Here is a 17363-nt window from a genome sequence, read left to right as displayed (position 1 = left end):
TGCAATAAACATTTAAGCACATATACGCCCGCCCCTCAACAGCTCACCGGGCAAAATTTGAATACCGACTATAATCTCCCTGAAACTGGTTTTCAAATATCGACAGTTATGTATTACCCATATTGTGACTGGTACCAGCAGTATGGCAATATTAATGTTTTAAAGATGTACAAAACAGGTGTTTTGTATATAGGTGTGTGTGTGTGTGTGAAATATTTTATTCCTGTGGGGGGATGGGGGTGCTGGCATGAAAGCTTTATTTTATTCCTAATGTAGGGGGAGGGGGTGGTGGCATGCCCTAACAACACTGATAATCAGAACACTTATAATAAACTCTACAATTTAGCAGGGAGTAAAATTGAGGTTCATAAACCCCATACACACTAGTCATTTTTTTAAGACATTATTGATTATTTTTAGAGATGTGCAGGCTCTGATTCACTCTGATTTCAAAGCAGGATCTTATTGGCATTCAACTGTCAACAACTGTCATGTGATTTGGGATAGCCAATAAGATCCTGCTTTGAAATCAGAGTAAATCAGAGTAAATCAGAACCTGCACATCTCTAATTATTTTGGCCTTTTCTAGCGAAATCTTTAAAAAAAATCGCTTAGTGTGTATGCTCTATATCGGTAACGATGCAGGGTCCCGCACATCGTTAATAACCCCTTCTCCCCTTTCCCTACGTTTGTGCTGCATGGTCGATGTTGACTATATCATAAACGAGCCATGCTAGCAGCAGGGGCCGGGTGACGTCACTGATGATATTGTTTAGGCACAATATAATTTGATATTGGCGGTAAAGCCTGTTGTCTAGTGTATACAGGGTTTTAAAACTTTTTGAGGGGCAAATATACAAGCCCACCTACCACTTCAGGTGTTTCCCTAACCTCCCTAATATGGACATATATAAATGTACTGTATCTAGGTTTTGTTTATCATAGTGCCCATCTTCTGAGGAAACCGTCAGACCGTTTGGACGGAGAAACGCATCAAGAGTGAGGATATTGTCCTGTTTCATTAGCCACTGTTGAATTTATTGTCACTGGACTGCCCTTCTGCCTTTGGATAACTCTCACACACCTGCAACACTGAGTGAGAGACCTGCGGCGATCTCCCTGCACTATTTTGCATGATAGTGGTTTGTGCTTGGTGGTGTACCCCTGTGGAGAGAAGCGGAGGTGCGGCTGCTTCAGCGCGGCATAGATCATTCCCGGTATAGGCTACCACTCCAACATGATGGTGCAAGTGACTTACGACCTTCTCCTTTACCGCCCTGGTTCCTTTCTCCCCCGTCCCTCTCACTGAGGACTATACCCATCATTTCCATTGAGCTGTCACATCGACAGGGACACACGGGAGAACCGCTCAAGTGCCACCATCGATGTGAAAGTATAACAACTTTAACACTATTAAATCATGCCAATGGCAAAGGTCTCCATTTAATTCATACCATCATCCACCTTCATAACCTTCCTTCTGAGAAGTGTATTACACCTCGAGCACCCCTCAAATGAGAAAAAGACCATTTACTGTACCAGAGACTTTCCATTGCCCTTCTGCCAGGCCCGGCGACAGGGGGGGTCAAGGGGGACAACTGTGACGGGCCCCGCCGATCTGTGGGGCCCCAGAATATGGCTCTGGCATCAATTATGTAATCAGCCACCCGGCTGCCTGATGTATGTCCCCGGCCTTATTTGTGCCCGGCCGCCTAGTATGTGTGCTCCCGGCCGCAGGGCAACCTGATATGTCTCCCCCTCGCTCGCCTGTCTGATCGTCAGTCCTGGTCTGGACGGAGATGAGGAGGCGGCTGTTAGTGGGGCTGCCAGGATCCGGTATGTACAGCGAGGATGCCAAGCCAGAGATGCGCATCCCTCTGCTGACTACTGGGATCCCATGAGGCGCCTACCAGCCATATCCCCGGCGCCCGCCCCTCCTGTACTGCAGCTGATATTTCACATGCTCCTGGCCGCCAGCTAATAAGAGCCCGCGCATCGGCAGTCACAAGCTCCAATTGGCGCCACATTTGAAGGGTCTGCTGAGAGATGAGCAGGAACACGCTCCACTCACCTCCGCTCCCAGTCTGCCGGCTATATCAGAAACATTTCCCAGCTGCAGGAGATGTGATGGAATGAGAAAGTCATATAGGAGAGTCACAGCACTGAGCAGCAGGAATGTACAGATACTGTATGGTGGAATAGGAGAGTCACAGCAGCAGAAATTTGCAGGGGATATGGCGGAATAGCAGCAGCAGTAGTGAAAATAATGTAAATGGCACTACGGTGTGTGGCATAATGTGTAATAAACATTATGATGTGTGGCATAATGTGTAATGGGCATTACGGTGGGTGACAATGTGTAATGGGCATTACGGTTTGTGGCATAATGTGTAATTGGCATTACTGTGTACATTTTTTGTGGCGTGCCTTCTGCGCACACTGACCCTGTTTTTAATGAGTGTGCGGGCAGCAATTCCTTTTTAGGCACAGGGCACCAAAATGTCTTGTTACAACACTGCTTCTACCGGACACGTTATGTGTATATGGGGCATTACCGCTATGTGCATTATATACCTTTTTTCAGCGTGCAACCTTGGGTACACACAGTCTCTTTGTAAAGCATGGGAGGGTGCAAATTTATATTTGCAGGGTTGTGCAGTTCTGGGATTAGGGGGCCCAGAAATATCAGTGTACAGGGCCCCAAGATTTCTGTTGCCAGCCCTGCCTTCTGCGCCATGGGAGGTTTCTGTCCTCCCTGAGCTCGCCTTAGGTAAGAGGCAAGCTTAAAGGAACCTTTACATGGTATTATCCCTGTATCAGTGGATCTAATTATGTAATTAACTGTGTTTTATTTAATATGTTAAAGGTGTTGAATATATGCTTTCATTAATTATAGATTTTTTTTTACAATAATTAATTTTGCTATCATTAAATAATTAATCCTCACAGTGTGCTCTCTCAATTATTATATTCTAATATGTAGACCGCAAACGCAAGGACCCACACTAATTAAAAAGAGGTTGATTTCATAAATGCAGACGAATACAAAGGCGCAAATGCAGTGAATAAAAAAGTCTGGAAAAGCTGATTATTGCAAATAACACAGGATATTTATTAATAGTGCCCTCAGATTACATTATGCAAGGTGCCCTTCCAAAGGAGATCATACATTATATATATATTATATATATATATATATATATATATATATATATATATTAGAGATGTGCAGGTTCTGATTTACTCTGATTTACTCTGATCTCAAAGCAGGATCTTAATGGCTATCAACTATCAACAACTGTCATGTGATTTGAGATAGCCAATAAGATCCTGCTTTGAAATCAGAGTAGATCAGAGTAAATCAGAACCTGCAATTTCTAATATATATATATATATATATATATATATATATATATATATATATATATATATATATATATACTAGGTGATTCATCGCGCCCTCCGGGCGCTCTTCACACCGTCGTGAGGGGCTTTGCCCCATTAGAAGTAGGAATATATGTGAGTGTGAAATGTAGTGTAATTTGCTGAATAATGTGCTTACAGTGCATTTGAGAGCATAAATGTTTTTTAATGAAAGTGCATATAAGGTACGGATGTGTGTGTGTGTGTAGTTGTGAGTATAGGAGGCACGGAGGGGTGTGTGAGTAGTTGTGAGTAATGGAGGCATGGATGGGTGTGTGTATTTTTGAGGCATGGATGGATGGGGGTGTGTGTGTGTGTATTTGTTTGTATTAGAGGCATGGCTGTGTGTGTGTGTGTATAGTTGTGAGCATTGGAGACATGGATGGGTGTGTGTATTGGAGGCATGGATGTGTGTGTGTAGTTGTGAGTATTGGAGGCATAAGTGAGTGTGTGGCTAAACGCACACTAAATAGTGTGCAATGAAATGTTTAAGGGAGCAGAGCTGTGTTTGAAAAGGCGTTGGTGGTGTAGTGGTATGGGGTGGTGGGTGGTACTTACATATGGTGTTGGACAGTGAAGTTTGGTGGCAGCAGGTTGTGGAGAGTGTAAATAGATGTGGGGATGTGTTAGGTGCAGTAGTGCGAGGTGCATGCGTATTGCAGATGTGAATGTAAAATGTGAGGTTTAGTGAGTGGTGTAGGGTGCTGGAGTTAATAGAGATATAGGGTAGGTAGTGTGAAGGGTGTGTGATGTAGGTGGGAGTATTAGAGGCATAGATGTGTGTGTGTGTGTGTATGTAGTTGGTAGTTTTGGAGGCATGTATGGTTATGGGTGTGTGTGTAGTTGGAAGTATTGGAGCCATGAATGGGTGTGTGTAGTTGGGAGTATTGGAGGCATTGATGGGTGGGTGTGTGTGTGTGGGTGAGTGGGTGAGTGAGTTGGTAGTATTGGAGACATGTATGGGAATGGGTGTGTGTGTGTTTAGTTGTGAGTATTGGAGGCATGAATGGGTGTGTGTGTAGTTGTGAGTATTGGAGGCATTGATGGGTGTGTGTAGTTGTGAGTATTGGAGGCATGAATGGGTGTGTGTGTAGTTGGGAGTATTGGAGGCATTGATGGGGGTGTATATGTGTGTAGTTGTGAGTGTGTTGGAGAGTGAAGATTGGTGGCAGCACGGCGTAGAGAGTGTAAATAGATGTGGGGATGTGTAGTGGTATGGGCTGCTGGGTGGTACTTACATATGGTGTTGGAGAGTGAAGATTGGTGGCAGCACGGGGTGGAGAGTGTAAATAGATGTGGGGATGTGTTAGTTGAAGTAGTGTGAGGTGCATGTGTATTGATATGTGTGTGTGTGTGTGTGTGTAGTTTTGAGTATTGTTGGCACGGATGGGTGTGTGTATAGTTGTGAATATAGGAGGCATGGAGGGGTGTGTGAGTAGTTGTGAGTATTGGAGGCATAAGTGTGTGTGTGTGTGTGGCAAAACGCACACAATATAGTGTGCGATGAAATGTTTAAGGGAGGTTGTGTTAGAAAAGGCGTTGGTGGTGTAGTGGTATGGGGTGGTGGGTGCCATACGTCTGCTAAAGTAGTAAATGCAGCACGGTAATGTTTAAGGGGTAGCTGCTGTTTTACTACTTTAGCACACATATTATGGCACCCACTACCCCATGGTGGTGTAGTGGTATGGGGTGGATGGCATAGTACTTACAGTCTTGTGCAGTGGTGGTCAGCAGCAGTCCGTGGGTCCGGGAGAGTGCTGCTCTGCGTCATCTATGGGCGGCTTGCGGTGTAATTAAGGTGGCAGTGGCGGGCGCACGGCAATGTAGTGTGCGGCTCTGTAGATCCTGGTGGGTGTTGGGAGACGGGTCTTCCTCTGGAGCATGGCAGTGTACGGGCAGCGGCTGGCGCATGGCAATGTCTTGATTTGCCGGGTATGTGGAGACGGCAGTGGGTGGGCAGGGGCGGGTCTTGTGGCGTGCGCACGGCAATGAGCTGTGTGTCTGTGACAGATGCGGGCGGGTGTGGGGGGACGGCTCCTCCGACAGAGCGAAGGCACTGGTTGGCTGGCTGGGTAAAGAAGGTGCCAGCGGCGGGCGCACGGCAAGGCTGTGCGTCTGAGTGATGCTGGCGGGTGTGGGGGACGGGATCTCCGACAGTGAGGGCAGGGGGGGGGGGCAGCTAGTATCAGGGCGTGTAGTGCTGGAAGGGGTGGTGAGGACGGGCCGAGGGAGATGCAGGCTTATTGGTGAAGGGGGTGCGGGTGTGGGCGTGCTGTGCTTTGGTGGGGCGGGGGGTATGGCGGTGTTTGTGCTGAGAGGGGGAGTGGTGCTTGTTAGCAACTACATCTGTTATGAGAGTGAGGGGGAAGGGGCGCGCGGTGTGTAGTGGGGGGGGGGGGGGGGTGGTGGCAGTGTATGGTGGGGGGGAGCACGGTGTGTAGCCTTGGAGCTGGCCGTGTATGGGCGGCCATAGGGGGGGTGTTGGGCTTGGAGGGGGTGGGTAGTGCATACTTGCCGACTTTTGAGCTGGGCTTTGCGGGAGAGAGCAGCTTGTTAGAGGAAATAGGGGGCGTGGGAGCTCTCAAACGTAATTTGGATAGCTCCGCCCATGGTCCCGCCTCATTTACGGCATGTAAATGGGGCGGGCCATGGGCGGAGCTATGCAAAGTACATTTCAGAGTGTACATTATAGGTACATTTTGCAAATTTGAAAATCTTTCCTTCTTCCCTCCCTCCCTCCACAACGCTGCTGCTTTATAAAAAGAAATGTTCCTCTCCTCCTGCACCTTATATGTTATAAGGTAGTGGGGACTGGGGAGGGGAGCAATTTTTATGAAGCTGCAGCGGCAGCGTGGGGGTCTGTAGCGAGGGGGGGGAGAAGAGACAGGCTGAGCCCGAGCCCTATTAAAGAAAACAGCGGGGAGCAGAGGGAGAGAAGCAGGAGGGAAGCCTGCCGCTAGCTTACCATGTACTCTGCGGCGCTGCCCTCTGCTGCTCCCGTGTCTGCCCCATGCTGTCACTGTGCTGCCGCTGCCAGGGCTATGACGGTGACCTGACCACGTCCGGTAGTACAGAACCCCAGCCGGCATGTAATAGGAAAGCCGCGAGGTCACCGTCAGCCCCTGCGCTTTGTAACTTGCGCATGCGCAGTCACTGGGGTTTTTTTTTTTTGACAGGCAGCCTAAAAGGCGGGAGGATCCCATAGATTCCCGGGAGACCGGGAGAACGGATCAAAAAGCGGGATACTCCCGCTAAATGCGGGAGGGTCGGCAACCCCATACCCTCCAACATGTGAGGGTCAGAATTCGGTACAAAAAAAAAAAAAAAAAAATCCGGGAGGGGCGTGGCTTCGGGAAAAGGGGCGTGGTCTTGCCGATAGTTTCAATACCCACCGTGTGTGAGTTGAACATAATAATTTACCTGCCCCGCTGGTCCTCTCCTGCTGCGCTGCGCATCGATCAGGTCTCTGACTGACAAACAGCATGCATAAGTGAAGTTCTTCTCCCGTCTATCCCCGAGCAGGAGGAGACCGTGTCCTCCCTTGGTGCACCTTGGGAGTTGTAGTCTGGTTCGGCGGCTCCCCTTCAGGCTCCCTGGGGAATAGCCGGCAGTCTGAAACTACAACTCCAAGAGTCCCCCTAGCCTCCTCGGCTGAGACAGAGAAGTGCAGGAAATGGAAGGAGGCGACACGCTGCAGCTGAAGCCTGAAGGCTAGAAAACCGGTACAATAGGTACAGGGTATGCAACCCTGGGGTAGTGTGTGAGGTTGTGTGCCGGCCGGATGATGTGTGTGTGTGTGTGTGGGGGGGGGGCGCGGTGTGTAGCCGTGGGGCGGGGTTAGTGGCCGAGGAGGGGGCGGATTGTGTGGAGAACAGAGGCCAAGGGGGGTGGTGTGTATTACGGAAGTGGCCAGGTTTTGCAGTGTGGCTGACGGTGGACGGGCCTGTCAATCACCCGTGTAACCCCGCCCACCGTTTGCCACACTGCTTTGAGTGACGGATCTGGCTAAATATATAAGAGATATATGTGTATGGTTGGTATATATATATGAAGGTTGGGGCTTAGTTGTTGGGGCTATCAGGTGGTGTTTCTGGGTCATATGTACCCATATAATGACCTATTATGCCTTTCACTGTTAATAGAAACTTCCATTTCTGTCCAAGATCCTGTGATATCCTTCTGACGGCCTCCGGTCTATCGTGGCAATTTGTGAGATGTGCTCTCTGTAGTCCGCGCCACAAGTCTCTGCAGTTTGTTGGGGTAAGCTCCTCATAGGATATATAATCCTTCATAGCAATAATATGCCTGACTGTGGGCCAAACATCCAAAGATATGACCAGATGTTTTACTGCATGTAGCAGCATTGGCTTAAGAAGATGTTTCTTTGCCAGCTTACGATAAATCGCCTGTATGTATCTGGAGTCCTGCCAGTTGCTGCCCTCTTCCAGCCTCATGGTCTTGCAGCCCAGGTGAGGAAGGCATTGATTGATGCAAACCACTGCAGCAGACACAACGTCCGTGTCCTGGCTCTGAACTTGGATCATTAGTGAGGGGAGCTGTTCTGTAATCAGCCTCTTGATGGGACTCCATGGGAACACACTGTATCTGTCAACTATCTCCCCAAACAGTATAGTTGAATACAGCTTGATGTCACGGTGGCGAAATTCCATAAGTCTTATGATGTGGGGGAGGACTTCGTCATATGTCTTCCGTGTCTTATGATGACTCAGCCGTACTACTGCCAGTAATGTGTTTAGCAGCGTGGGGAGCAGTTTCATGTCCCGCAATTTGATTTTTTGCAGAATAGCTGTTATGAATATATCTCTGTATCTGCGGGCTTGGTCTGGCGATCCTCTGGTGGAATTTGTGATGCCTTCAAGTATTTTCATGCAAATGTTGGTATCGATATCATCCAACTTGTTTAGCATCTTCTTAATGACCACATCATAAACATGTCCAGTGACACAATCTGGACAGGCCAGGAGGGCTGCACAAATACTGGCGATGGTCATTTTATTGTGGATGTTGTTAGATTTCCACAAAGGCATAAGATGCTCCAACATGTCCTTCCAGTGCCCGGTCTGCACAAGCCTTTTAACATAGTCATCAGCAGATTGGCATTGTGGGTACACTGCGTCAGTAAGAGCTGGTGGACTGATGTTGTCTGGTCCATAAGGAAGAAGTGGTGGTCCTCCTTTCTCTGTACCCATAGATGTACTGCATGGGTCCTTCAGCATAGACTCTAATTGGACTATGGCGGCCAGTATTATATCCTGATAATAAGGGATATTCCTGCTTTTTGTTTCCCAGGTGTTCAGTAGGACACAGGCTCTGGTGAAATGTTCCTTTACTCCTGGTTCTAACACAGCAATACACTCCATGGTCAGTGCAGCATTGTGAATTATTATAGCCAGAATTCTCTGGGTGCAGAGATCTGTTGCAGATTCCATGAAAGTACATATCTCCGGCAACATATAACCCAGGAATCCGAGCGGCACACTTGTATATGATAGTATAGCGGCCAGTGTGGTAAGTGCTGAATTTGGAGGGAAGCATGAGGACTTCTGTATACAGGTCTGCACTTCCCAGATGGTAATCAGCGTGTAATTATTGGCTAAATGGTAAAGGACCTTACTTGCTGTAATCCAAGTGTCATCTCTGCCTGTCTGGTCAGCCTCCAGCATGGTGCTTAGGACGATGGGCACTGTATGTTCTGTAAACAGCTGGGCTGTGTCCTTCCTTGTTTCCAAAATGTGGCAGAAAAAGTCCAAGATTATGTGTGTCTCATAACTGGACCGGTCCTTGTAACGCAGGGCATCACTTAGCTGATCGATGGTGGAGATCAGTTACTCAGATGCCATCTTGTCAATGATCTCAGGCAAACTTTCCCTTAGCAGTGGGGAATAGAAGATCTTAAGCAGCTGAAGATCATTCTCCATCTTTTGGGTAAATTCCCCGAAGGGTGACCCGATGGGTAAGTTCTTTGTGTGTTTAATATAAGGGTAAGATAGACTTACCAGTTGTAATGCAACAATATAGTCACTAAATACTCAGAGAGTAGCGCTGTGGTTCAAAATATCACCACAAATGACTAACTACTGACTAGCTGGCCTGTATATAGGGCAGTGTGCCATTGTGACATCACAATAGCCTCATGATTGTGACATCACAATAGCCTGCTGAGTGGCACTGGGCTGGGCTGGGGCCCCTGCCCCCCTTACAGTCTGCCATATACTATGTGATGTTAGTGGAACGTGCTAATTGGAGCATCTATTTTACCAGCACTGGTTAGAACACATGTTTATGCTTAATCACAAACTAACAGAACACCGTTTAGGTTTGCAGGACATATAAGAAAACGCACCTAAAATTGGAATGCTTTATTGCAGTGATAGGCATTCTGATGCAATTCAGTGACTGGATGAATGGGCGGCTCTCTAACCTCCACAAGGTCGCACATTACTCTTTATATCAGTAAAATGTTTAATAAACTCATCAGACTTTTTTTGATTTTGAGTGGTAGAGTTTTTTTCTCTGCGGTATGGACAGGTTGCTCTGCACCTGACTTTGTACCGCTCCAATCAATGGCGTCTCTCTCAGGCTTGGCTGGGGGGGGGGGGGGTGCTGCAAACATTCAGGGGGTGCTGGTCATTAGGAGGTGCCTGTGCACCCCCGGCGGATGACATCTGCAAAATGTTTGTACATTATTATATTGACGCCGTGACTGCCAACCTAATGTACAGAACCCCTATTACTTATGCATCCAATTTTGTAAATTGCTCTTCTACATTGCTTTAAGCGCTTTCAAAAACAAGTCTAACTATTTTCATCATATAAATGGACACTCACCCCATCGGCCAAGCATTTTTGTTCATTCAGTGGGGCACATGTAGTCACTCTAACTTCCACCGTCAAGTCTCCTTGTTTGGTTGTTTTGCAGGAGTAGCGCTGGCAGCCATCTTGTACGCTTTCATTGAGCTGCAAGGACAGGACATTGTCATACACGACTTTACACATCGCCACCCTCACACATGGCCTGATTCAGACTGGTTTGCTAAGCAGTGTATATTGCCTGACCATCTAATGATTTTTCTCACCTTTGGTAAAAAGAGTTTTTATGAGGATGCCCTGCTGCCGCCCCCAGCCCACCCACGGCCTTCCCTTCCCAGAGCAAATGGCTCAGTGAGTGTGAAACTCACCAATACCGTCGCTCTCAGGGTTTACGCATGGGCATGATTGCACATGCGCAGACCCCGAACATCGGGGAAGGGACAGAATTCGGGACTGAATCAGCCCCACAGTTCCCATGTTCCTCTCCTTTGGTGATAATCTGGGTTTTTGCCACAGCTAATGCTCATTCTACATTGTCTCTTGGCCTGGGAACTCTCCTGATGGCCCTCATTCTAATTCATACGGCCGCCTGTGTGTTCGCAGAGGGGAGCGATGCTTAGCTAGTGCTTATGCGTATGTGCAGCCTCTTTGTACGCGCGGGCGAGGTGAATTGATTATTCGCCGGCCGGTTCGCATGCAGTAGTGTGGACGGGGGGCGTGGGCCGGCGGACATGGAAATGCTGGGTGTTCCCAAGGTAATTCGCAGATGATGCGGGTGCCGGGGACAGGGGATGCTGCGAATGGATGTTTATGCAGAATTCGGCGTGCGTATGGCGGGCATTCGTGCAGGTGGCATTTAACTGACTTGCAAAGCTGCGAAATCTGCAGCTTTGCGAGTCAACCAGAATGAGGACAGATGTGTATTGACGTGTCTCATTTAACAATATGGGGTTTGTTATTTGCTATTTATCAAATGAGGTTATAAAGACTGAGCTATTTACTATATTAGGTCTGGCCAGCGAAGTGTTCTGTGCTCTAGAACAGTGGTTCTCAACCTCAGTTCTCAAGTACCCCCAGCAGGCCACGTTTTCCAGGCCTCCACACAGAATCACAGGTGAAATAATTACAGTAGCTCCACCTGTGATCTGTTAAAATGTGTCAGTGAGTAATGAGTGCACCTGCCAGGTGACATGGAAAACGTGCTCTGTTGGGGGTACTTGATGACCAAGGTTGAGAACCACTGCCCTAGAACTTCAGTAACCGTTGGCGTGGCTGAGTATCCCTGCACTAACAATTCCATAGCCATAATATATGATTTTATTTTCTTGTGAGAGCTTTTGTTATATTTTAGTAGATCTTTTCCTTTTTATTGAGGAGATTGCCCTATTGTATCTATTTATATATATATATATATATATATATATATATATATATCAACTCTTGTCCTGTTTAAGTATACTCTTATAATAGGAAATGTTTGACAACTGACCTGTTTTTTTGCATTGGCTGCATGCTGGTAATATAGTAAAACATGGCCATGCCCCCTAGTCAGGGCTATTTTTGTACAGGCTCTAGCAGGAACTGAGGCCCTTATTCTAGATCACTCTTTCTGACAATATATTTCTTAGATGGACAAAACCATGTGCACTGCAGGTGAGGCAGGTGTTACTTGTGCAGAGATAATTAGATTTGGGTGGGGTTTTTCACCTGCAGTGCTCATGGTTTTGTCCATCTAAGAAATATTTTGTCAGAAAGAGTGAACTAGAATAAGGGCCACAGTTCCTGCTAGAGCCTGCACAAAAATAGCCCTGCCCCTAGTACCATGGCGCAACCAATCTCTTGTCTGCCTTGTCAGGCAGGTCCAGGAATGCCATAACCCATCCCCCTTGGCACCCACGGAGACACAACACAACTTTATTGTGCAATCCGCATTTGAAGAATACCATTGGAAGAGACTAAATAAGGAGTAGAGACTAAGAACTTTGGGGATAACAGGATTGGAGAGATCAGAAATGGGATGTTTATGACCACCAGGATGAGAGAGGACAGGTCAGAACAAGTGAGGAAACATATGGGAGAACCATTGGTTGATAACAGGTGGCAATACCAAGGTTGACAGGATGGAGGAGGGCACCATCACTGCCACCATGATAGCTATTGGGTCTGGTGGTGGAGAACAGGCGCTAACATTCTGACAGACTAGGAACTAGAGATGAAAACCGACCTCTAAGTTGACTTGTGTTCCGTTCTGCATTGTGGCAGTGCAGGATGTTGGTATGCACTTCCCGCAACAAGCTCCGTCCACCTTCTGTAACACTGATCTCTGTAAAGAAACCGGTCATTTAGCACAGATATATCCAGTTAGATAACAATACGGCATCCAATGCTTTGTACTGATGGTACTGCACAGCAGGGGTGGATTGGAAATCAAAGGCACAAAGTCCAAAGGTTGAAAAATATGTGAAGAACCCCCCAAAACTTGTGTGGATCATATGTGTATTGTCCATTGTGAACCATGTGAACCTGTTGACCTTAAGGACTGTTTACTTTTTACCTGTCGACTTTTTGAACCTGTCGGCCATATAGTGTCATCCTACTGACTGTATATGGACACTGTCTATATATATATATATATATATGCATTGGAACCTAGGGGTAGATGTATGAAGCAGTGATAAGGGAGAAGTGATAAAGTGTCTGGTACTTTATCACCGGCCAATCAGCTCCTGACTGTTAAGTTACAGGCTGAGTTTAAAAAGGGACAGTTAGGATCTGATTTGCCAGTGATAAATAACCAGGCACTTTAGCACTTCTCCTCCCTTATCACTGCTTCATACATCTACCACTCAGTCTGCAACTCTATAGATCCCCCCGTGTTTAGCCGCAGCCGTTCGCGATTCAATCCCGATGCACCGCCCCGTGGCATCAGAACCGACAGTAGAGAGAGACCGCACAGCACAGTGTATTTATCTCGGAATGAGTGCCATACTGCTCAATGCAGCATGGCCCCGGTTCCCACCTCCTCCCGTCGCCGTCCCTCCTCCCCTGCCAGCAGATGCCGGCACCATGGGTACACACCATTAGAACGCTAATATACTATAATATGCAGTACAGTGATGAAATGTGGTTCCAGTTGATAGACCTACAGTGTCTAGATAGACAGGCAGTCAATAGGTCTAGCCCAAAAGGTTGACATGCAATAGGTCAACGGGGTAAAAATGTTGACCGGGTCAAAATGTTGACATGAAAAAGGTTGACATGAGTTTTCATGATTTGTTTTTAAGAACCCAAAGCATGCCGAGCCACGCGAGGGTAGGCATTACACTAATTGGGGGTCTATGTCACTGATTGTCAACATTCACACCAAAAAACTGTATAACAATCATGTCTACCTTTTCATGTGTCTACCTTCTTCATGTGTCTACCTTTTCATGTCGACATTTTGACCACCATTCTTTCCCATGTCAACCTTTTGACCCTGTCGACCTATTGCATGCCGACATTTTGGGGTAGACCTATTGACTGTCTATCTAGACCAGGCATGTCCAAACTGTGGCCCTCCAGCTGTTGTGAAACTACACATCCCAGCATGCCTTGACATAGTTTTAGCATTCCCTAATAGAAAAACTGTGGCAAGGCATGATGGGACTTGTAGTTTTACAACAGCTGGAGGGCCATTGGACATGCCTGATCTAGACACTGTCTATCTAATAATCCACACTGATAGAATGAGGCTACGTGGTGCTGGTGAGACCCTCCTACTTAAGTTTAAAAAGGGGTGTGCTCTGGAGATACAGGTCAAATGGGGCTGGGCCCAGGGTCAGATTAATAATGGGGCGTATGGGGCTCCAGGCCTCCACACAAAAATTCAAGAAGCAATGACCTTAATGGGGGATAGGATGTTTCTTACTTTCTATTACTGTGCTATATTAAAGCATCATTTTGTTTGTTTTAACCTGGACAAGCTGTATGGTGATCCATATCTGAGCCTGCAAATACTGCGCCACAGACCATGCTACTGAGCGTAACACCCCAGAATACCAGTCGCCGAGGCCCACAGACAAAAATAGCAGAGTCCTGGTTAAACTGCTCTGAGATCTGAGCATGCTGAGAGGGGGAAATGGGTACGGCCTCTGCCCATGCTCAGAAATGCAGAGTCAGGGCCTGTGCACAAAGACCTCCTCACTTCCAAGTGGCTTTCATACATGGCAATTACCTTTGGACAAGGCTGACATTTGATTTTCTTGCAGGAAAGTGTATATATTGGGTCAGGACCTCGAGAAACACGGCACTCACAGGAGTTACATTCGTCTGACATTAATGTCTTTCCAGGCTGAAAAGAAAACAATATGTTTATAGACACAAATTACACACAGACTGTGTGATAACCTATGACCATATCAACCAAGCTGTATGTCTTTGAAAAATGTCAAAAAGCAGAGTTAAATTCTACCAAACATTTCTATTTATTGGTTCTTTGCAAACACAAATCAAGAGGGAAGCCATTTTGTTGCCGGAACCAATGTCAATGAGAATACTAGGAATCAGATGACTAGGAAGAACCAGTGGCATTAGCCTCATCCCTCAATGATGTCACCAGTTTGTAGTGAATTGATTGGCTGAGTACTGGCTCTGTCCATAAAATGTCCGTCTCTACTATGCAAAGATAATCCACTTTCATCAAATTGTGTGCTTCAATAAAGTAATGTAAAATGGTCGGAATGCCAAATGTGTACAAATCTGTGTGGAATAAGCAAGAAATACAAAAAAAGATAACTGATATCTATTTATATAACACAATGGTTATGGATATAACATGTACAGTGTCTTTAAAAACTCTGTTGTTGTACAAGCCACAATCACAGAGTGAGAGGGACACAGTATGTTCCGAGTAACCACTTGCACATTGAATGTCACCTGAGACCACTTGACTATTGGGAATATAATGTCATTTCCTAGCAACTAAACATCTGCTGCCAATCTTAATTACTCCCTTGCCCTGTGTTATTAAGTGCACAACCTTATTTTTCATTTGAAAAGATTAATTTCTAAGCCGCCCTGCCAGGTAGTTTACATTGGAGCAGATTTTACCAAACATTTCAGTCAAGTTTGAATGTCAAATCATTTTTATATGTCCGCCAGGAAAACATGTTGTGTTTGAGGACTCCGAGAGTAGAAATTAAATACTGGAACATTATAAAAAAAAAAATCCCCTATCTTATAATAGAGATGTGAGGTTAATTTCTCCAGAAATACGAATCCACCTGAGTTGTATGGATTCGAACAGAACTAAAACCCGGTCCGAATCCCCATTGAGGATCCGATCTAAGCCCCGGGTTGAATCTGAATATTGGGTTTTGGGCTGCATTCTGTCCTCCTATCTCTATCATCCTTTAAAGGCAGGTTCAGCCCAATTAATGAATTCATTTTTCTATTGTTTATTATCTTATTTATAAAAAAAAATTTTACATATTTTTTCCTGTCTACTAGCAATGTCTGGTTCACACATGTGAGAATATACATAGTACTGGCTGGTAGGAATGCCCAATGTATGTGTGTGCACATAGCTCCAGGATGGCTGTATCAGTAATTACCATCGATGGCAGCTAACGGTAGATGGAACACCATTGGATGGGAATCCCTACTTCCAGCATCATGTGACAGACTTTGCAAATCCCCTGCTTACCGAGGTTGTATGGTTGTACCCGCTGTCTGTTATCTTGGAGGAAGAAAGCATGCTATTATCTGTGTCACCGTCCCGTGGCCTGTTCCAGCTTGTGGAGTATACACCATATATGTAATGTAAGGGGTAAGGGGTATGGTATGAGTTTCTGGTTTCTGGTCGTTTCTCCGATATCGGAACCCTGACTGTTAGGAGCCCAACAGGGGGAGCAAGCGCATTCAAGCCACGCTATTCTATTCTCCCTCTATGGGGGGGTTGTGGACCCCCACGACTGAAAATAGCCCATGTAAGTCTCCTGACAGTCGGGATTGTGAGGTCAGAGAAACGACCGTCGGAATCCCAACTGTCAGTGAGTCATTCGGCACCCAATGTAAGAGTATGTGGAACCACATGGTGTTACACGACTCCGAGTGGAAGTATGTACAACAGAAGGATAACTGGTAAGTTACATCACAGGGATCTGTGTACCCTGCAGGTGACTACAGACTCCGGTCCTCTTAGCAGACAGCACTGAGGACTAAAATACGAGAAGAAAAAGAATAAGACGCCGGAGGACAGATAAATAAACAGATATTAATATATAGTGCACTGTGAGTCCGCCGCCTTATTTTTACTACACTACTTTTTTCTCCCTTTGCACCCTGTCGTTTTATTTTTTGCAGTTTTAACTTACTGTACATACTAAGAAAAGTTATATTTTATAAATTGTAGGTGCACCATGTATATGACAGCTTTTTCTTCTTGTATTTTTGTCTGATATGTTTGTCTAGTGGTAACAGAACCCCATAACTGATGTGTCAAACCACAAAAGTGAACATATTAGGATAAATAGGGTCCTTTTCCTACAATATTGCGTCCTTTGTGATTGCCGCCATCTCCTCTCTCTCTCAAGCTCTGAGGACTAAGCAACACCCTGACTGTAGATGTGTTTCTGCCTGTGCAGGTGCTGCTAATATCAGCACACATGCTACCTGCGAGAATTGGGATAAGACAGCTCACAGGCAAAGCTCAGACACAGCAGCACATCACAAAAGCCTGTGTGGATGTCTTTCTACTATAGACGCCTCCTGCTGCTTCTCCATGTTTTAACATAGTCGCTGTGTCTTTCTGTAGCTATTGCATCAACCTCTGAATCAGCCCCCTACAACCATAAATAATAATATAATACATTTAGTGGGTGGGGAAAGCTTAAAGTGGGAGGGGATAAGTGGTCAAGTGATGAACTCTGACAGACATATATATCAGTCACTGTTCTTACCCCAATAATCGTTCCATTGCGATAGCAACCGGGTATGGGATCTATAAAACAAATATATTATAAATATTATATTCTCAAATAATATTAATAGTAAAAAAAACAAAAAAACAAGACATTTACTTTAATGGTTGCAACCCTTCAAACAATATATACTTGCAGCTTGCAATG

General features: G+C 46.0%; 1 protein-coding gene across 1 annotated transcript in view; it reads right to left on the bottom strand.

Moving 5' to 3' along the window:
• VWF (von Willebrand factor) overlaps positions 1 to 17363 on the bottom strand; it is a 208853-nt gene that overhangs the window by 25875 nt on the left and 165615 nt on the right. The window contains exons 46-49 of the mRNA XM_083181600.1: positions 17196 to 17236; positions 14471 to 14587; positions 12479 to 12577; positions 10273 to 10401 (exon numbers count right to left, since the gene is read on the bottom strand). Coding sequence (XP_083037726.1) covers positions 10273 to 10401; positions 12479 to 12577; positions 14471 to 14587; positions 17196 to 17236 — 386 coding nt within the window. The remainder of the gene's footprint in view (positions 1 to 10272; positions 10402 to 12478; positions 12578 to 14470; positions 14588 to 17195; positions 17237 to 17363) is intronic.

Source organism: Crinia signifera, chromosome 4, assembly GCF_055691185.1.
Source record: "Crinia signifera chromosome 4, ASM5569118v1, whole genome shotgun sequence".
Taxonomy (NCBI): domain Eukaryota; kingdom Metazoa; phylum Chordata; class Amphibia; order Anura; family Myobatrachidae; genus Crinia; species Crinia signifera.
This window is presented reverse-complemented; position numbering and strand designations above follow the sequence as displayed.